The sequence below is a fragment of the Sus scrofa genome, chromosome 4 (genome assembly GCF_000003025.6).
Source record: "Sus scrofa isolate TJ Tabasco breed Duroc chromosome 4, Sscrofa11.1, whole genome shotgun sequence".
NCBI classification, from domain to species: domain Eukaryota; kingdom Metazoa; phylum Chordata; class Mammalia; order Artiodactyla; family Suidae; genus Sus; species Sus scrofa.
In genome coordinates this window covers 36,673,822-36,695,779 of record NC_010446.5, presented here as the reverse complement: position 1 = coordinate 36,695,779, position 21,958 = coordinate 36,673,822, and the positions used below count along the sequence as shown (strand labels likewise).

The 21,958-nt window shown below is 38.4% G+C and overlaps 1 protein-coding gene across 5 annotated transcripts in view; it reads right to left on the bottom strand.

The window, feature by feature from the left end:
* RNF19A (ring finger protein 19A, RBR E3 ubiquitin protein ligase) overlaps positions 1-21,958 on the bottom strand; it is a 73,318-nt gene that overhangs the window by 31,735 nt on the left and 19,625 nt on the right. For 4 of the 5 annotated variants that reach the window (XM_013996572.2, XM_013996573.2, XM_005662947.3 and 1 more), the window contains one exon: positions 5,021-5,786. In XM_013996572.2, coding sequence (XP_013852026.1) covers positions 5,021-5,694 — 674 coding nt within the window. In that variant the 5' untranslated portion in view covers positions 5,695-5,786. 5 annotated transcript variants of the gene reach the window in all.

The window sequence follows — 21,958 nt, the reverse complement described above, 5'->3', positions numbered from 1 at the left end:
TAATGCTACTCTGCAGTAGTTTTTTATAAAAGAAAAGCTAAGCTGTCCTACCCCAGGGTTAAACATTTAAGGCCCATTCAATCTGGGCAAATTCCTAGGAAAAACAGAATTATCTTTAATAATACCAACCAAATATTTTCATGACTGTGAACTTTGATAAGTATAAAAGTTAGGGTTGATTGTCTAGAAGATTTTTCTTATGCTAACCATTACTGAGTGTTTACAATGTAAGTGTTCCATCTTCACACATATTCAATCCTAATAATAACTGTTAAGCGCTTTCTATAATATATGAAGGGGTTAAATGTACCTAGCATTCATATTTTGAAAACAGAATGTGAGGACTTTTGAAAATGATTTTCATTTTTTGGGAGCCAAACTTATTTTTCATTGGAAAACAGTTCTCAAACTATAATGGGAAGCAAGTGGCCAAACTAAATTAAATACAAAATATTTGCTTTAAAGAAAAACTGCAGTGCTCTAGTGCATGAGGTATTATTTGGGAAAACAGGCTCAATAGAAGGTCACAAAAATAACAATAATATTGGTTAACCAATTAAACTCTCTGGCTTAAACAGTACCCACACCTTGGTTTAGATGATAGTTTCATTTCCTTCTATGATCCTTTATTTAACTCAAGTCTTACTTTCTATCTCTATTTTTCAGCTGAAAGTTTCTAGTTACTTAAAATGCTTAAAACTCCCCACTTAGTAGACTGTGGAGGGATAGGAAGAAACTAGGAATAGGAAGGAGGGGAAATAGGAGTTTTTCAAGAAATATTTTCTATTTGCTGGACTGTTAATAGGTGATCCATTTCAAGAAAGAACTCAATGGTCAAGTTAAATTACCTTTTTTTTTTAAACTACAGGATATGCTAAAGGAATTTTTAACATACCAATAGTGTACATACATAGTAAACATTACTTCCCAAACTTATCTGACCATGACATCTAGTTCCTGGAAGTGTTTCAAAATATTAGAGTTTCACAAATTCACAATGGGGAAGCAGGGATATCAACTAGGGTAGTATATTCTGCCCTAGAACAAAGTCCTCATAAAGGAATAAGAAAAACAAATTATACCTAACATGAAAGGGGACCCTAAGATCTCACTGAAAAATGATTAAAAAAATGAAAGATTACTCAGCAGTCCAAGGTAAATTTTTTCCAAAAGCACAAAACTTTAACACAACCTTTAAAGAACAAACATATAATCAGAAACACCAAAATTATATGATCCAGCTAAGGGGAAAAGTCAAGTTTTATATCCAAATCAATAGGCTCATGATTCCACTAGCAAGAAGTTACTGTCACTCTGTGGAAATGGATTGACCACATTTTTGAGAAATGGTCTAGACAAAGTGAGACTCATCTCCTGGTTCCCTCTTTCAGGATCTGTTTTCCTAGAGAGGATGCATTCTGTTCTGCTTTCCAGTACATACTGCAGGGGAAGTCTACAGTTTTTGAGAACTGCCCAGAACATTTGCAGAAGTCTGTCTAATTTCAGGGTGGAGTGTTAGTAAGCTGTTTTGGATGCATAGCTAAAGCTTACTTCCTTAGGTGACGAATTATTAAGGGAAAGAGGATATGTCTCCTGTGTCTTATCACTTTGGTTCTTGTTTTCTAAGACACACATATTTATTCCTCAGGAGAAAATCAAAGTTGGATTTGTTCTATGTATAGAAATTTCTAGGAGTTCATGTAGTGGCTCAGTAGTTAATAAACCCAACTAGTAGCCATGAGGACATGGGTTCGATCCCTGGCCTTGCTCAGTGGGTTAAGGATCTGGCGTTGCTGTAAGCTGTGGTGTAGGTCGCAGACTGTGCCTCGGATCTAGCACTGCTGTGGCTGTGGTGTAGGCCAGCAGCTACAGCTCCAATCCTACGGCTAGCCTGGGAACCTCCATGTGCCGCAGGTGCAGCCCTGAAAAGACAAAAAAAAAAAATCTACAAGGTTAGCCTACAAAAGCAATTTTGGCATGTCAAAAGAGGGCAAGTTATGGCTAAAACCCTTCTTTGTAGGATGGGAATGAGAGTCATATGGATAGAATAAAATTCTAAAAACACATGTTCTTTGGTTCCTAAGCCTATGGTGCCATTCTTTTTTTTATCCATTATGAACAGTATCTTCTGCCAGAATAAATTATTATTTAGAGCCATTTAAATGTCAGTAAATAAGCTCAAAGCTTCACAAACCTGATTACAGTTGAGCACATTGCTTTAAAATGGTTTACTAACTGTTCCTGAGATACATGATTTCAGCAATGGCACAGTCAGATTTGTTCATTTGATAATTCTTTATTGAACATGGAGTTAACCTGTGGTTATATAGAAAAAAAATACCTTTTTTTTTTTCCTCTTGAGAGGCACACAGATATTAAATTGTTAGTTATATTCCAGTATAATAAATGTTCCTGCATATTCAAAGCTCCCCAGAAGCACTCACATGGGATGACAGGGCTAACGTGTACTGATAGAATAGAAGGGTAGCCTCAGCTAACTGAAGCAAGTGATGTCAGAAATCAAAATGACAATCTTTTGCTATCTGCCTTGACAATGTACAAACCAGGCCAGCTTTTTAAAATATAATGTACCTCTGTATGTTCTGAATTTATTACATGTGGTGACAATTTAATTTTTTCCCCTTAAATAGCTAAATTTCACAATTCTGGATGGTGAATCAATCTTTTCCCAATTGGTTTGGAATGCTTCCGCCCAAATCAAGTTCGCATACGAGCAAGTACCTATGTTAGCCCTCTCTATTGTGTTCTATTAGGCTACTAATGTTGATATTGTCCACTATGATGACATGATCCACCAACCCAGCACAAGAGAACATACCTGTTTAGCGACCAGAAAGCTCATGCCTCTGGGTTTATTTTCTCAATCTCCTCTGGTCACAGGTTCTAACATGTAAGCCTCTTTTTCATTTGTTCCATCACTTTTACATGTTTTCTTTTAAAGGTATTAAATGTTTAAAGGAACTTGTGAAGCACCTCTTAACATAGGGTTGCATGAAAGATAGAAAGCATACCTTCTCTAGATGAAATACAGTATATTTTTATTTGAACTCCTGCTATAAAAGTATTTGCTGTAATGATTTGCAAAACGCTTTTCTTTCAACCTAAAATTTGTAATCCAACTTGGAATCTACTCTAATTAATGTGCATACTTGTATCAGTGAAAATGTTTTGCAGGGGGTTCATGGGATCAAAAGTAATACAATTATATTTAAGCTATTCTTCTGATAGGATACTGTCTCTTGCTCCAATTATTTATTTATTTATTTATTTGCTTTTTTGGGGGCAGCACCAGTGGCATATTTAAGTTCCCAGGCTACGGGTCGAATTGGAGCCACAGCTACCACAGCCACAGTGACATGGCATCGGAGCTGCATATGCAACCCACACCACAGCTCACGACAATGCCGGATCCCTGACCCTGAGCGAGGCCAGAGACTGAACTCATTGCATCCTCATGGATATTAGTCAGATTTGTTTCCGCTGTGCCATAATGGGAACTCCTCCAATTATTTAAAAGTATTGTTCATTTTTCTGATTTTCTTTCTCTTTCTCTTGAGAGTTTAATCCTTCAGGGGTTCCAGAGTTTACTTCTACCTTGGCCCAGTTTAGATAGTATGTTTAACATTTTATTGTTCATGTTATATACAAGCATCTTGCAGTATAGAAGAGCATAATCTAAATCAGATACCAAATAGAGTCCTTCACAAAACTAACAAACTCATAAAATGTTAAGTAGTTAGGTAACATTTTTAGTGCTTTATGTTACATAGAAATCCTTGGCGGACAGTTAATGCTAGTGACACCTGATAAAACTGGTTGGAATTTGCATAGGCTGGAATCACATTATTACTATCCTCATTTAAAATTATGGAATTCATAGATTGGATGCAATCTGAAAAATTTGCTGCTCAACAAGTTTTTAATAATGGATTTGATTAGAGACCTGAAATTGTCATTTGATCAATTAAACTCACATTCCAGCCTTGTCTTTGATTATATGCAGATAATCAAATGCTTGAGTTTTCCCAAACTCTTACTTAAAATCTCTGGGTGACTAATGGTATGCTAAATCTTATCCCGTGTTTTTGGCTTTATTCTTGAAAAGCACATGACTATTTCTTCCTAGTTCTAACAACCATACATGGTAAATGCTACGTAAATGGAGGCTGCTGTTAACATATAAGACATATATAAGCAAAATTATTTTATTTTAAATATTAGTAGAATGGCATTTGTAATTCAAAAACGTGAGGCAAATGAACTTATATGATCTGTGGTTCTTGAGGCTAGCAAATACTCATTTATGTCAACATGAACACATCATATTGCGGCACCATTAAGGAACTTTTCAAAAGGGTCATTTAATTTATATAAATGACTCAAACAAAAGCAAGCAAACAAAAGGCCTGATAGTTTCATCTATTATACCAAAATAAAAATTCTCCAAATGGATGGGGAAAATCAATGTGTCCACTACTACATCCTATACTCTACTAACTTACCCTTTTCTTCTTTTTTTTGGTCTTTTTTGATATTTCTTTGGGCCGCTCCCACGGCATATGGAGGTTCCCAGGCTAGGGGTCGAATCGGAGCTGCAGCCCCCGGCCTATGCCAGAGCCACAGCAACGCGGGATCCGAGCCGTGTCTGCAACCTACACCACAGCTCACGGCAACGCTGGATCATTAACCTGCGACCTCATGGTTCCTAGTCGGATTCGTTAACCACTGCGCCACGATGGGAACTCCCTGAAAATGTTCTTAAGTGAATATGTGATGCAAAGACAGTATAAAGATGAACAACATAAGATTCCTGCCTTTAATATCTGACACTGCTCCTGACAAGTGTCAATATATACTCAATATATTTTTTTTGTCTTTTGAATTAATAAAGTACCTATCATGTTAAGTTTTTTTTTTTTTTTTTGAGTAATCGTTGGCAAATTCTTATTTTATCCAGAGAAAAAACTAACTCAAGAAAAATCAAACAAATTCTTCTTACCCACAGTCTGGAGCTGGACACCACCTACAATCAGGATCTGCAACAAGCCACCGTCTAAGCATAAATTCTTCATATTTTTCCATCAAGACATCATCACTTAATATCAAGCGAATATCATGGGGATTAAACCGTTCAGTACATTCTGGGCAACTGATATTAACTCTACTTTCAGAAATTTCTATCCTTAGGTATTGTCGCAAGCAATCCACACAAGATCTATGATGACAAGTCATTATCTCAGGAAATCTGTCTTTAGAATGCCGCAAAAGGCACAAGGGGCACTCTATGAAGTCTCCAATTTGTTTGCTGATGGAAGTTAATCCATTGTCAGAGGAGGTATTTGTAGAAAAAATGGAGTTCTTATCAGTACACATTTCAGAATGTATACTTTCGATACTCGCAATTCCATCCACCCCGCCATTTAGCTCCCTTGATTTACGTTTGTTTTCCTTTTTCCTCCGAAAAAGAGAGCCTATTGAAATTCTTCTTTTTTTGGGTGCCTTTTTGACTGAAGGCAAGCTTACAGATGATGCAGAAGACTGAAGATCTCGATCCGAACCCATTTGCCGATGTAAACTCATGTCTAAAATACTCATTAGAATTGAGTTAGGGTCTGTGTTTATACACAGCCCTTCATTATATTTAGAGAGCAAACCTATTTCTTGTTCTTGCATTCAGATTAAGTCATGGTGTAAGAAAATCCTACGTGGCTCCTTAAGAGAATTCTTGAAAAAGTTCAATTTATAGAAGACTTATCACAGATGTTCTGAAAAACAAAAGAAAATAGAATACCAAGATTATTTAATTGCATTCTCAGTCTGCATATTTTTTACAAACTTACAAACTCTTCTCCATGAAACTTCAAAGAAGTATGTTCTTTAACTATTTGTTGGTTTTCTTTTTAAATAAGGCCAACTATTGAGTAGTCTACAAGAGAATATAAAACCAATGCTGAAATAACAAGGATATTCTTTAATCTTAAGAGCCTAGATTTGAGCTGATCTCATTAAAATCTTGTACAAAACTTTTGATCATTATCACACTCAAACATCAGTGATTCCCACTGCCTTTAAGAGTTTTTTAAAAAGTGACAATAAAATGTACATGCAAATACAAAAGTCTAAGGATAGCTTATACTATTTTGAAGAACAAAGTGTATATGTGTGTGTGGGGGTACTCTTACACTGCCAGATATAATTAGTATTATAAAGTTACAGTAATTAAGAAGACAGTGTGGAACATCACAAAGACGGATACAAACACCAATGGAACAGAGCACAGTACAGAAAAAAAAGCCCCACATATACACATGGATACTTCTTATTATCAAAGGAGACACTGCTGAGCATTAAGAATGGCCTTGTCAAGAAGAAAACAAAACCACATAATACAGTTTTCCTGGTTACCATCTGAGAAGAGAAAAGGAACTTAACATGTAGCTAAATCCCCATATAAAAATAAATTCTATATGGTTCATAGAACTAAATGTGAAAAGTAAAATCATAAAACTTCTAAGAGTCAATAGAAGAGAATGTTTTAATGAAAAGATTTCTTAAATGGGACATGCTAAAGTACTTAACTATAAAATAAAAATTGTTAAATTGATTACAATAAAGAGACAGTATTAGGGACAGGGAGAAGATATTTGTCACTTATAACTAATAAAGGAACAGTATCCAGAATATAGAAAGAATACTTAGAAATCAATAAAACAAAGCTGACATTCAAAAGAAAAATGGGCAATGGACATAACAGACACTTTACAAAATATATGAAAAAGTGCTCAACATCATCTGTCACACACATTAAAGCCACACTGAGGGATCACCATACACCCAGGAGGATGGCTAAAATTCTGACATTTCCAAATGTTAACAAATACATGGACTGCTCGTAGGAGTGAAAAATGGCACAAATACTTTGGACAACTGTTTAAAAGCATCTACCAAATGTGGACATATGGATACTCTTATCTTTCAAGTTATAGCTCTACATATGGATCTTGTCCTGAGAACTTATCACTTAAAATATTAAACAAGCGGTACTTAATGAGTATTGCCTAGAGAATTCTTCAAAACATGTTTCTAGAAATGATACCAAATAATTTATTATCCAGATAAGAACCTAGTAAGAGGTGCTGTTAATATTTAAACTAGGATAATAGGGGGAAAACCAGAACAGATGGTCATCCTATTCAGGAAGCCTTTCTAAAATATTGTACAAATAAACAAATACGCCTCAAAGGAAAATAAACCAATTTGAATACTAAAAAATTTTACCATATTTTATATGATAAAAAATACTATAAAGTAGGAAGACATGATAAATTAGTAAAGACATATATAACAACAAACAAATCCCCATAGTATAAAAAGAGCTTTTATACATTAGTAAGAAAAAGATGTGCAACAGTAAAAGGAGCAAAGATATAAGAAGGCAGTTCTTATAAAGAATTACAAAAATTAGGAAGATAGGAACAGTCACAACTAAAGAAATGAAAATTCAAACATTAGATACCATCCCTGTACACATTAGACTGAAAGTTTGAAGGGATTGATGTGTACTGAAAGAAGCACCTCAACATATTATTGGGAGGAACTCAAATCGGCACAACTTCAGGGAACCAATTTGGCACAAACTTTCAGAATGGAACTTTTGACCAGCAATCCTACAGGTAAAATTCATCCTTCAGAATATATAAGGACACAAATATGCAAATATATACTGTACAAGGAAACTCACCACAGCCTTGTTGATACAAGCAAATAAAACAAGGCAAAAAAAAAAAAAAAAAGCCCCTCACAAAACCTGGAAATAAATGTCCAACAGGGAAATGGGGAAGAATAAAGGAACCAACCACAATTTGTGTGCAATAATAAGGAAAAGATCTCTCTATATAATACTAAGTGAACAATAATAACTGCAAAATAGAAGGCAATACTACATATAATTGCAAAAATGTACAGCATGAACCTATTTGTGGGGAAAAAAACACCACACAGGCTTACATGTACCTACACAATTTCTGGAAAAATGTCAAACCATTAACAGTGGCTATCTTGGTGACAATAATCTTTAGTATATACTTTCTTCCTTCTGCATAATACAACTGTATTATGAGCATCCACTGCTTACAGTTAAAAAAAAAAAAACACCTAAGTGAACCCCACAAGCAACAACAAAATCATATTTCTTCCACTTCAGAGCTATCCAATCAAAATTTGGATATGGTCCAGAACTTATATATTCTGAAAATGTTCCTCAGTAATTCAGCTGCACACTCTGGTCAAGAATCACTAATACTAAGACACCCTGATAAACACTTTGACTTAAAAACAGAATTCTATAGGCTTGGCCTCAAAAACACAGCTCCTTGTTTTTCATTACCTGAGGTACTAAAAATAAAAGCTCTGTTAAAAACAAACAAACAAACAAACAAACAACAACACTCAGAATTCCCATTGTGGCTCAGCAGAAACAAACCTAACTCATACCCCTGAGGATTCAGGTTCAATCCCTGGCCTCATTAAGGATCCGGCATTGCCATGAGTTGTGGTATAGGTTGCAGACACAGCTTAGATCCTGTGTAGCTGTGGCTGTGGTATAGGCTGGCAGTGACAGCTCCAATCCGACCCCTAGCCTGGGAACTTCATATGCCACAGCTGCGGTCCTAGAAAGCAAGTAAGCAACAAACAAAAAACCCAACTCAGATTATAGCCATTTTCAGCCTCTAGGGTTACACTGAGTTAGTACTTAACAACCTATGATATGGAAATAAGATCATATATTTAAAAAACCCACATAATTTAATGACTATCCTTGTATAGATATAATCCACGAAAGGTGCTAAAAGCATGTGACTTGAGAGCACTGGGACTGCCTCAAATCAAGGGGACTTTGGCTTAATTTCACAGTTAAAATTTACCCCAGCCATTTGTTAAACACTGAGGTTCTCATCATGACCAAGATACATATGGTCTCTATCCTCAATGTGATATGTCTAGAGAAGAAACAGGTATCACAAAACAAAAAATTATAAACTTACACATTAAAAAAAAATTTTTTTTTTCATTTTTGGCTGCCCCACAGCATATGGAATTCCCAGAGGAGGGATCAGATCTGAGCCACAGTTAAAAGCCACAGCTGTGGCAACACCAGATCCTTAACCCACTGTGCCAGGGCAATGATTGAACCCATGTCCCAGCACTCCCAAGATGCTGCCAATTCCTCTGTGCCACAGCAAGAACTCCAATATACTTATACATTAAATTTGTCTGTTACTACAACTCTTGAAAATAGCTGAATCAATTTTCACCAGATTTAGAAGTAGTCTTTGAGACATTATGACAAACCACAGGCTATTACAGAATTCACCTTAAAAAGATAGGAAGCCATCTTGCAAGCCATCTACAAAAGATTGATAAGAGGCCTTGCATAATAGCAGATTCAGAAGATATAGTCAGTATTTCATCGTACCACTCCACAGTGTGGATATATTCATGCTTCCTTCCTCTCCTCTCAATGATTTGCAAGTTTTAGCCATACCTTCAATGCTTTAATAAGGTTTTAAATTAGAGCTTGAATATTGTGTTTTCTTTAATATAACACAGGGCCAAGATGCTGTCATGAACATAAAACATTGTGAATAAATACCAAATGAGTATTTTTTAAAATGACACAATAATGCTGAAGTGATATTTCATAACCACAAGAAAATATCAATCTTATTCCATTGTTGTAACTCCTAAGCACACACATGCTCTATTTTCTTTTAAGTCCAATGAGTTCATATCAGGCTTACAAAGACAAATATGAGGTCTACTGGATTAAATGCAAAATAAATTATATTTAAAAACCTAGAACAGTTCATACTATTTCAGAGCAGGAACAGATGATGAAAAAGTAAATGTACTTAATGATTTAATTTGAAATATACCCAACTCCTAATAATTCCCAAGCTTGCAAGTTCTTTAAACAGACTTGATAGGATTTATCAAAATACAATGCATATGAGACATGTGGGAATCTTAGACCTGAGACCTTTGCTGCAGTGCTTGCACCTGGACAAGTGTCTCCTCAAGCAAAAAATACAAAGAAACTACATGGGACTAAAAGTAACTGTGTGCACATATACAGTTGCTGCAAGTTATGGACAAGATACAAAAAGACCAAAAAACCCAACTGACACTTCTGAGGAGCTGGGAGCAAAAACAGCATACTGCACATGCCCCCTGCACATACTACCACCAAAGAGGTGGGCAAACCACCCTCCTGCCCAACCCCCTGGACCTGGCCCTACTCTCTACCCATATAAGGAACTAGCTCTGCCTTGGCCTGGAGGAGCAAGAAAGGCAAACTGCTACCTGTTTTCCCTTCCCCCTGCTGCAGCAGGGGCCCCAATAAAGCCATGCCTGAATTTCTTGTCTGGCCTCTTCTATCAATTTCTATTGATTAAGAAAGGCCAAGAACCTTGGTCAGTAACAGACTCAGCAGCAACCACAAAGGGGCAATTGTCCCCTTTCTGGGAGAGGAGCTGGGCACTTCAGGGACCACCAAAGGCAGCTTCCCTATGGTGACAAGTGTCTGCCTGAACCTCTTGTTTCAGGAACACTGTATTTGGTAAGTCTGCCTTAGTGGCCCCTGGGAGGCTCAGGATCCTCATTCAGGCAATGATTTCCCCCTCCCCCTGTCCCTTTCCCTCTCCTGATATCCTTCTACTTCTCCTTTCTCTGTCCTCTCCTTCTGAAAAAGTGGATATCAGGCATCTACAGCATCATTCCTCTCAGCTTTTGTAAGACCATGTTCCCTCTGGCTGGCAATGGCTCACTTGACAGGTGACAATCAGAGGTGGGAGAGGCTCATCTCATAGCACGCAGATCCTGGTCCAGCAGGCTCCCCCTGATGGGGGATTTATAAGAGTGACAGAGGTTCAAACCGTATATTCTGTAGTGGCTGGAAGTCCTATCATCCCAGCATTTTCACCTTCATTTTCCTGATGTCTCTCTTTCAGTCTTTTCTGACTCTCTTCCCTTTACCTCTCCCTTGATCCTTATAACTATACTCCCTCCCCCTTTAGCCTGAAAACTTCTTGTTTGTATCTTTAAGTTTCTGTCATTGGTATATGATGAGAAAAAGGATCTTTGTTTAATATAGTTTTGTCTATCCAACTGCTCCTGCAAGTCTCTGCTGAAATTTTGGGCATAGTGGAGCACTTAAGACTTGAAATACAAACATAGTGACATTGCCTGAGACTCCAGCCTTAGGTTCTTAGTGGGATTTTAAAGAGCGAAAAGAAAAAAGAAAAAAAAAGAGAGAGGAGCTTGCATTTCTCTCTTCTACTTTGCAATTTAACTATTCTGCCTGGGCTCTCAGGAACTATCTGATCCATCTGGAGCCCCCAAGACTGTGGAGGGGGGGGGGGAAGAGGGCTTATAACTTTAAAAAAATTTTGAATTTTTTATTATTAAAAAAAAATTTGGCCACGTCCACAGCATATGTTCCCAGACCAGGGATCAAACCCACGCCACAGCAGTAATCCAAGCCGCTGCAGTGACAATGCTGGATCTTAACCCGCTGCACTACAAGAGAACTACAAAAAGAGGCCTTTTGAAATTCAGGCAGGAAAACTATAAGCTCTCTGGTTCTGTCTGTCTTTATGTAAAAATTAACTTGTAAATGAGCTGTATTTAACTGGCTTAAAGGAAAGTGAGCACTTATTCTCAGAAACGTAAAAGAAACTTATAAGAATACATTTCAGGTCCCTGGGAAATAGTCAATATTGAATTAATATCTGGAATTAAAGCTAGCCTAAGTTTGTGGATTTAATTAATACAGACCTGTCTTTAGAGTCATCAACATTAAATATAATACTTTTATATTTCAGTAACCGGGGGTTACTGAAAGTAAGTACACTTTGTTTTTGTTATACAATCTGTCAATAAGGAAAATAACCTGATATGATTAAATTCTTAAGTAAATATGACTGAGTAAATATTACTTTTTGGCAAACTCTGTATTAATAATTATGTTTTGGAAACGTCCATCTAAAACAGTCCTTCCTAATTGGGTAACTTGAAACTAAATTAAGTTAAATGATAAGAACTCACTGAACATCAGGCCATTTCAAATAAGATAAAATATTGAAACATTATTGCTAAACAAGTCTAAATTTACCTTTTTTCTCCTTATGAGAGAGAAGCTGAAGATGTTTGGTGCCACAATGAGATAGATATTCTCTACCAATCTATAGAGGGCTAGATAGTTCAAGATTGCCTAAGCAAAGCAGGTGTGTGCTTTCAGTAAAGAAGGTATGAGGAATGGAAATACATTTTGTTAAAGGAAAAAAGAGGTGATTTTGTCCTAAAGCTGGTTGTTTCTGAAAGGAAAAAGAATAAGGCACAAAATAACACAACTACAGAAGGCTGTAGAAGGTCTGCAGAAAGGAAACATAGGGAAAATAACTTTGTATGTGGTCAGGATTTTCTAAGGTTGGATTAAATTAAATTAGGTAAATGGATTTTACCAAGAATAGGCTGATACAGGACTGGATTTGACCTCTCTCTCTCATAAAGAGAACAAAGTTTTCCAAGAATGCTGCTTTTGATAACAGATCATGTGAGTTTATGTGCTTTTAAGTGATCTATATTTACCTTTGAAATCTTTTTTTACCTTAGCTCAAGGAGTAAATATTGTTTCACAGCGATCTATGATCCTATATGACTGGGTGCTTAAAATTAATACTTTTTGATATTGATAAGACTTTGGAAATATCAAATTCTAGTTAAAGTCTTTTTGACCTCCAGCTAACTTTGGGGTGTGCTTCATAGGACCCCTGAAGCATCCCAAAGAGAAATCTTCAACTGGGTCCATTTGGTATGTTAAATTACATGAAAAACATTGTCCAAATTCACTGTTGCCCATGCAAACAGATTTATCAGGCTCTCCCCAGTCTGATCATGGCCACCAAACAGATATGGGAAAGGGTTTGAGGTTCTTCTGCTACCTAGTCTCCCACCTTACTCTATGTCCAAAAGTCCCTTATGGGAATACTCCCACTGCTAGGCCCTCAGGTCCCGACCCCCATGGCATTTTTCATCACAATCAACCCCCCCCCATTCCTCTAAGGGTTCCTTTTTATATTTAGAACCCCCTTCACTCCAGGCCCTGGCAGCCCATATACTGTTATACACTATCTATTTGGCTGGCCACTTCCAAGCAGCCCACATCCTAGGCTTTATAGATCCTCAATCTCAAGGAATATACCCCAGCATAAGGAAACTTATTATAGGACATAAGCTTTACAGACAACACATCCTCTTCAAGGAGCATCCTGGCCAACACACTGGTTCAAATGCTTCCCCCTCCCACTGCCCCCAGGGAGCCTCACACAAGCGACTGGGTTGACCAGAGATACCTAGTTAGGCAACGGAAGAGTAGAGAATGCTCAAAATCCCATTAGGTAAGAAGGGACTTCAGAGGACACTCTGACCCCCTTTTGACTAAAGTCTCTTGGTAAATGTCTCTGGGACACGGGATTTCATTTCTAGGAGCGCTCTTTCTTGGTTGCAGGTTACTCAATATGGAATGATCCTCTTCTAAGCCAGAAGAAACATCTCTGGAATGTATTCTTAAATACATGGAAAAATTTCAAAATAGGCTGAAAAGGGAAAGACTTAAACTCTACTTAACACTGGCTGACCTTTATATAAGTTGGGGAATGGAAAAAAATGTCCTGAAAATGGTCCTCTAAATTATAATACCCTCTTGCAATTGGTTCTTCACTGTTGCAAGATGGGAAAATGGACTGAGGTTCCCTATGTTCAAGTCTTCATGATCCTTTCCCAAAACCACAGTCTACGTAGCTCCTGTAATCAAAAGCTTGGGGAATCAGAAAACACTCCTGACATCTTAGATGATGCCCTTCTAAGCTTCCCTAACTCTCAGCAGGGAAACCAAGCCTCCCCTGCTCTCTAGAGCCACCAACTTTCCTGGAGCCACCTACTTCCTGGATCCTTCTGACCCATCTCAAGTTCTGCCTCCCTATGCCCTTTTATATCCTCTGTTGCCCCAGGAAGGAGAGACTAGTCCCTCCAGAGTAACTCATGGTGGAATTTTCTACCACCCAGGATCAGGGGAAATATGCCCTCTTTGGGAAGTGCCAAATGGTGACAGGACAATTAAGAGTACATATGTCCTTCGCTTTAACCAACGTAACCCAATGCAAACAGAGAATGGGGCAATTTTCTGGAGACACTAGTAAATTTGCTGAAGGGTTTCAGGCCCTAACTCTGACCTTCGATTTAACTTGGAAGGATGCCCAAACAGTCCTACCTATTTGCTGTACCCCTGAGGAAAAACAGAATTTGGGAAGCAGCCAAGGGGTATGGTGATCAGCTTGCCAGGACCAACTCTTTGGGGGAAGATGTAGTCCCAAATCAAGAGCCCTGTTGGGATTCCTGGGAGGGACCAGAAGCTAGGAACCACATGATTCAATGTGTATTAGAACGGATGAAAAAGATTATCAAAAAGCCAGTTAACCATGAAAAGTTTAAAGAGTGACCCAAGAAGAAAAAGAAAATCCAGCCCTCTTTCAGGGATGGCTTGTGGAAGCTTTCAGAGAATTTACTAACACTGATGCCTCTACTCCAAGGATCAAGCCCTGCTTGGACATTTTATTAGCCAGCCCACCTGATGTTAGGTAGAAACTCCAAAGTTACATGGGCTCACAGAACCCTATGCCCCAACTCCTAGAGGTGGCCTTTAAGGTATTTAGTAATTGAGATCAAGCTGAGAAGGAAGAAAGAACTTGCTCAACTTGAGAAAGAAAGAAAACGGCAGGCCAGGGCTCATGCTAAACTGATGGTCTTTGCTGCCAGTCATGACTTGCAAATTTAGGATAACCCAAGGGAGCCAAGGAAGCTTAACCATCTATCTGGAGGTAAAACCAGCAAGGAGAAATGCTTCAGATGTAAGTTAACTGGCCACGGGGCCCAAAAATGCCAGAAAACCCAATTCATGCCTAGTCTGCAAATGAACAAGTCACTGAAAACAGGACTGTCCCCAGTCCCATAGGGGAATGGAGACTCCTGCTCCTGAGGTGGCCATCCATGCTAGATGATTGAGATGGCCCAGGGATTCTGGTGGCTCCCCACCATGAGATGTCTATCTCCATCAAGGAGCCCCAAGTGGTCCCTGATGTGGCAGATAAGAAGATCAATTTTGTAATCAACACAGGAGCCACTTATTTGGTCCTGATTTCTCATGCTTGGCCTCTTTCCTCCAAAAGCTATACAGTAACTGGGTCAACAGAAAGCTTCATACCTGTTACTTCATCAGGCCCCTCACCAGCCAATTTGAACAGTGTTTTCTCTCACAAATTTTAGTTGTGCCTGGGTGTCCTACTCTACTACTGACAAGAGAGCTTCTGGTTTCTCCTCATTAGGAGGCCCTGAGCAGCTCCTTTTCTTGACTCTAAGACAAATCAGCTGGAAGAACAAGGGCCTATTCCTAGCCATATTCTACAAGCAGTAAACCCTGCAGCTTGGGACAAAGGAATCCCTGGGAAGGCTGTAAATGTCCAACCTGTAAAAATTAACCATAAGACAGAAGTTGCTTATCCTAACAAAAGAAAATATCCCATAAAGTTGGAAGCAAAAAAAGGTTTACAACCCCTCACAGGTAAATTCTTAAAACATGGTCTCTTGGTGCCTTGTCAATCTCCCTGCAATACTCCTATTCTGCCAGCTATTAAGCCAAATGGGGAATATCAAATGGTACAAGATCTCAGAGCAGTAAATGATGCAGTGGTTCCTATATTCTCTTGTGGCCAGTCCTTATAATACATTAGTCCAAGTTCCTGGAGAGGCCAGATGGTTTACTATGCTTGACCTCAAGAACGCCTTCTTTTGCAAACAGAAACTCTCATCACAGTTTCTGTTTGCCTTCCAGCGGACTAACCCCAACTTGGGCCAAATGCAACAATATACCTGGACAGTATTGCTTCAGGGGTTTGGGGACAGTCCACACTTGTTCGCCCCTAGGAAAAGAACTAAGGGAAAGACCTAAAAGAAGGTGTTATTCTGTAGTATGTAGATGATGTATTAATATGAACTCCTACCATGGAGGCCTCAGATCAGAATACCACTGAAGTCCTTAATTCCCTTAGGGCCTGGGGCTATAGGATTTCCCAGAAAAAGCACAAATCTCAAAACAACAATTTAAATATCTGGGATATATTATAAACCTTGGGAGTGGACAGTTATCTCCAGATAGAAAACAAGCTATATTAATCCTGAGTGCCCCTAGGACAAAGAAACATCTCTATACCTTCTTAGGCATGGCAGGATTTTGCAGAATTTGAATTCCAGGATTTAGGCTGATGGCTAAGCCCCAGGGAAGCCACAAAAGGCTCAGGTATAGAACCATTACTTTGGACTGGGAAACAAAAAAAGGCTTTTAATAATATTAAACAGGCCCTTGCCAAATCCTGCTCTGGGTCTTCCCAATTTAAAAAAAGCTAGTCATCTTGTACATAGCTAAAAAGCAGGGGACAGCTCTTGGGGTCCTTATACAAAAGCTAGAAGTTCCTCAGCCTACAGGCTATTTCAAACAACTAGATTCTGTGGCCTGAGGTTGGCCTGGCTGCCTCCAAGCAGCTGCTGCCACTACTTTACTAGTGAAAGAAGCTAACAAGCTTACCTTTGGACAGCTAATGGAAGCCCACCCCCTCATCAAGTACAAGGGATTTTGGAGATTAAAGGCCACCACTGGCTAACTGGAGGCTGCCTTACTAGAAATACCAGGCTTTACTCCTTCACTCCCCGGAGGTAACCTTCAAAACTTGCCACAGTCTTAACCTGGATACACTGATGCCTGCTGAAAGCCCAGAACTAACATTCCTTCCTTGAAACCCTTGACCGGGTTTATGCCTGTAGGCTTGATGAAGAGGAATGGTTTACTGTTGGCAGTAGTTTCATTAAAGACGGAGTCAGGAGGGTAGGGTATGCCCCTGTGAGTACTCAGAGTGTCACAGAAGCAAAACCTCTGCCACTCAACACTTCAGCCCAGAAGGCTGAACTGATAGCCCTAACCTGAGCTTTAACCTTAGGGGAAAGAAACATTATAAATATACACACAGATTCAAAATAAATATCCTACAGATTCAAAAAAGATCACACAGATTCAAAAAATATCCTACAAGGATGCCTTGTTTTACATGCCCATGAAGCTATTTGGAGAGAAAGAAGACTTAAATGAGAATAAACTTCCCTGTAAAATTCGGAACTGAGATTTTATATCTCATAGAAGTGGCTCAAAAACCAAAACAAGTCTAGATTCCCTGGCTAACCAACTGATAACCAACTGGCTCTAGATTATCTATCGACAGAACAAGGAGGAGTATGTGCAATTGCCAACACTTCTGGTTACACACGTCATCACCTCTTCCCAGGTAGAAACCAACATTGAGAAAATTCGACAACAAGCCGCCTGGCTTCAACAGGCAATTAACCACCAATCCTTGCTATACACAGTATGAGGTGGGGGGTAGGACTGAAAACTGGTTCTGTAGTTTGTTCTCTTGGATCCTACAAGGTATCCAAAACTTTCTGGCAGGAGGTTTTTGTTTTCTCATAACCATTCTCTTCTGTCATACTGATTTTATGCTACATTTCATCTAGTGCTCAGTTGTCTTCCCCACTGTTGTAAATCTGTGGCTAAGGCTTTTCAGTCCAAGGAGACCTGGAACCAAGAGGTCCAGGCCTTCTATTCAGAGAAACATGTTAAACTTTAACCCTGAGATTAACAAAAATATACACCTAAGTAGAGTGGCTTCACAATTTTGGCAGAGGCGATACTGCCTCCACTGTCTGGTCGACACTTAGGGAAGCCCTCCCAAAGTTAATCTGGTTCTTTCCCTTTTCCAAGCCCTTTAGTGGCCATTACTGTGCTCCTTTTTGGCCCTTGTTTGTTTAACCTTTTGGTTAAGTTTGAGTTTTCTAGGCTTCAACAGTTTAAGTAAGACTCATAATGGCTCAAAGAATTCAACCCATTCCAACGAAGGGTGACCCAGGTCCCTACAGGTCCTTGGAACAGTCAGCAAGGAACTTCTATACCTCTAGGGTAAGCTAGGGTCTGCAGTCCCTGTCTAGTAGGAAGAAGTTGCAGAAGAAGAGACCTTTGGCTCCTTGTCCCTTAAGAATAAGGGGTGTAGAATCTCTGAGAGGAATGAGATAGGCTGGGATCTGGGATCCTTCGCTGCAGTGCTTGCACTTGAACAAATGTCTCCTCAAGCAACAAAATATAAAGAAACTACATGGGACTAAAAATAACTGTGTGCATACAGAGTTGGGGCAAGTTATGGACAACAAGATACAAAAAGACCAAAAAAACCAACTGCCACTTCTGAAGAGCTGGGAGCAAAAACAGAATACCTTGCATGCCCCCTGTATACACCACCACCAAAGAGGTGGGCAAACCACCCAAGCCATCCTTCCGGCCCAACCCCTGGATCTGTTCCTACCCCTTCACCCGATAAAAGGAACCAGCTTGCCCTACCCACCCTACCCCCTGCCTCAGAGAGAAAGCAAGGGAACCTATTACTTGTTTTCATGCCCCCCTGCTGTAGCAGGGACCCCAATAAAGCCTTGCCTGCATTTCTTGTCTGGCCTCTTATCAATTTTTATTGCTTAAGGAAGGCCAAGAACCCTGGTCAATAACACAGTGATAACATGAAGAAAAGCAGTGGGGAAAAAAGACAACTGAGGTTTCTTCCATGCTACGGCTAGCTTTCGGCCTCCAAATAAAAGTATGCATCTGTAATTAAAGATGCTAAAAGAGTTTAGTTACTGAAACAGAAGAGAGTAAAACACAAGTGCACCCCATATGTATTTTAAAGAGTATCTAAAATCATAAAGGAGGCGATTCTCTTAACACCAATGTCACGAGGAATTCCATTCACCTGCTAATTAAAATATGAGAAATGTCTTTTTTGCTCTTTCCCAGTATAGCACAACTCCAACAAATAACAAAGACTTTCTGCCAATTGCTGCTACACATGTCATCCCCTTGAAGAAACTGGTTGAAAAACTAGTTTTTTTATTGCTGGCAAAGGAGCCCACTCTTAACCTTTTAGTGTACTTCAATTCAAGAGTAGCATCTGAGATTGGTATTAAGGATAAAGACCTAAAAACTGCTTAACTAACCTTCTCCAGTCCACAGTGTTCCTATCTCTTTAAAGTCAAGACCTCTTTGATTCTAACTTTTTTGTACCTCTTGAGGAATGTGAGGAAGTAAGAAATGAGGAATGGCCCTAAATAAAGGTATTTCTACCACATGTGTCAAAGCTTTGAGGACCATGGAGTTTCTACTGTGGCACAGTGGGTTAAAGGATTCAGTGCAGCCACAGCTGTGGGGTAGGTCACACCTGCAGCTCAGATTCAATCCCTGGCCTAGGAACTTCCATACGCCAGGTGTGGCCATAAAAAAAAAAAAAAAAAAAAAAAAAAAAAAGTTTTGTGGACCAAAGATTTAGTAGAAGTGCTGATAATTTCATATTGACTCATCATAAAACACATCTAATTTGACAGCATGCTATTTTTTATACTTTATACTGTATTGTTTTAAGTGAAAACATGTTCTAGATTTTAAATGTTCAGCTTATAAACACAGGATATATTAAAAACAGAAAGCTCAAATCCATACAAATAGTGGTCCATGTTTTAAGAAAAGCTGTATGCATCAGTCACTAGCTTGGCAAAAAAAACAAAAAACAAAAACAAAAAACAAAAAAAACAAAGCATTTTCAAAGAGGTAACTCAAGGGCTCATTTACAAAGGTATGGGTAGGGCTAAAGGAACCAATAGGGATGGCAAAGTACTCAGGAATCCACTGCCATCCTTCTGAAAGAAGGAGCAGGGAGACAGCAATTACTGAAGAGGAACTGTCCAATAGCAGCTGCAAGATTAAATATCCAGCTTCTCTCTTCCCTGGATCTCCAGAATCCACCAATGCTTCATATAGAAAATAGAAATCTAAATAGAAATCAACAAAGAACCTAAGTGAGGCAGTCCTCAGACTGCGTCAACCTCCTGTAGCGCACAGAGCAAGGCAGCGAAGGACAAGGAATGGGTCTATAGAGGCAAATAGAAAACATCCAGTCTGGATGTATAAAGAGAATTTGGGAGTCAAAACCTGGTCAACCACTATGTGTTATAAAATCTGAGGTAGGGTACATTCCTGAGTCTGTGATCCCCACTACAAAATGTGGGTGATACCACTTACTTCGAATAGACGTTATAAGTTAAATTGGCATGTCCTAAAATCTGCCACTAACTAAATGTTAGCTGAAATGAAATGTACGACAAGCTTTGTATCTCTAGTACTTAACACAACCTGTAGGTGCTTAATAAACACTGGATAAATTATGACACAAAACACAGAGAAGTAGAAATGAGGAATTGAGGATTCTGTTTATATCTTTGCTTTTGGCTTGTTATTGCCGTAAGGTCCTTTTAAAGTGATACAACCTTAGTACATCCAGATTTTTAAACTGTGAAGAAAAGACTCTACCCTACAGGTGCTACAGGATAAATAAGATGTGTTGAGTATCTCGACATTATACAACTTCAAGAATTACAGATTTAAACTGTTCAACCAATAAACATCTCCTAACCACAAACATTTTAGTAGCATCTACTAACCACCCGCAAGCCTAAATGATTTAAGATTCATGAAAGGGTATTTTGGAGATAGAAGGCTGGGCAGAAAAGTTTATTAAGAAATTGTTTCCCAAGAGAAAATCCCATTATACTCTAGAGTATCTGGTTTTGCCAAAAAATTAGATTTAATCTTTTTCAGCAAAAATTAGATTTCTTCTGTTACTTCTCAAAAAGATAAGAGAAAATCCAATTTATTGTGTTGATAAATACTAAATATAAGAGCAGAGAGTAGCTACAGTTTCTAATTTTCTTTTACTGATGTCCGACACCCACAAGTTCAGCACCTCTAAAATATGAATGTAATAAAAGTAGCATGCAAAAATACTTACTAACACTGCTGAAGAAAATGGAGAGAGGACTAAATATAAAATTTTTTTTGTTTGTTTGAAGTGAGGAGGGAATAGGTACAGAGACTTCCAGCACAGTTGCTATCGATCACTAATTCTGGCCACTAGAAAAACCTGACGCAAGTGACAGTCAAGAAAAAAGACAAAGAAATAAGACTTTCTATTCTAGATGCTAATAAACACTATTTTACATTACAAAAGCATAACAGACTACTAAACTTATTTTGGCACTATATGCTTATGTTAAGAGGTTGAGAGAAGATGAGGAATAAAGACAAAATTTTAATGATGATATATTTGGTATTATGTGTGGTTCTCAAGTGTTTATAAGTCACAACATATCACTTTCTGTAAATGAACCACATGTTCATATCCTGCTGTTGGTATAAGGCCTGTTTTATATATAAAGGAACTTTGCTATTACATGCCAAATATTTATTTTTTTAAATTATACAGCAATTTTCCAATGTTGGAATTTAAAATTTTTTGTGTGTGTTCAAATTCACATGTCTTTCTCTTTATGACTTGGATTCTATAACTATCCTGAACAATCTTGTTCACTCTAAGGTTTTTTGTTTTGTTTTGTTTTGTTTTTGGCCATGCCCATAGCACAAGGAAGTTTCCAGGGCAGGAACTGACCCATGCAACAGCAGAGACCAGAGCGACAGCAGTGACAATGCTAGACCCTTAACCTGCTAGGCCACCAGGGAACTCCCAAGATTGTATTTTTAAAATTCACTCATGTTTTTTTCTAGTACTTCTACAGTTTATTTATTTATTTATTTATTTTTGCTTAACCTTTCATACATTCCAATATTTTTTTCATGTTAGGACTAAGTAGAGATCAAAATTTGATTTTTCCCTAATTGGCTAGC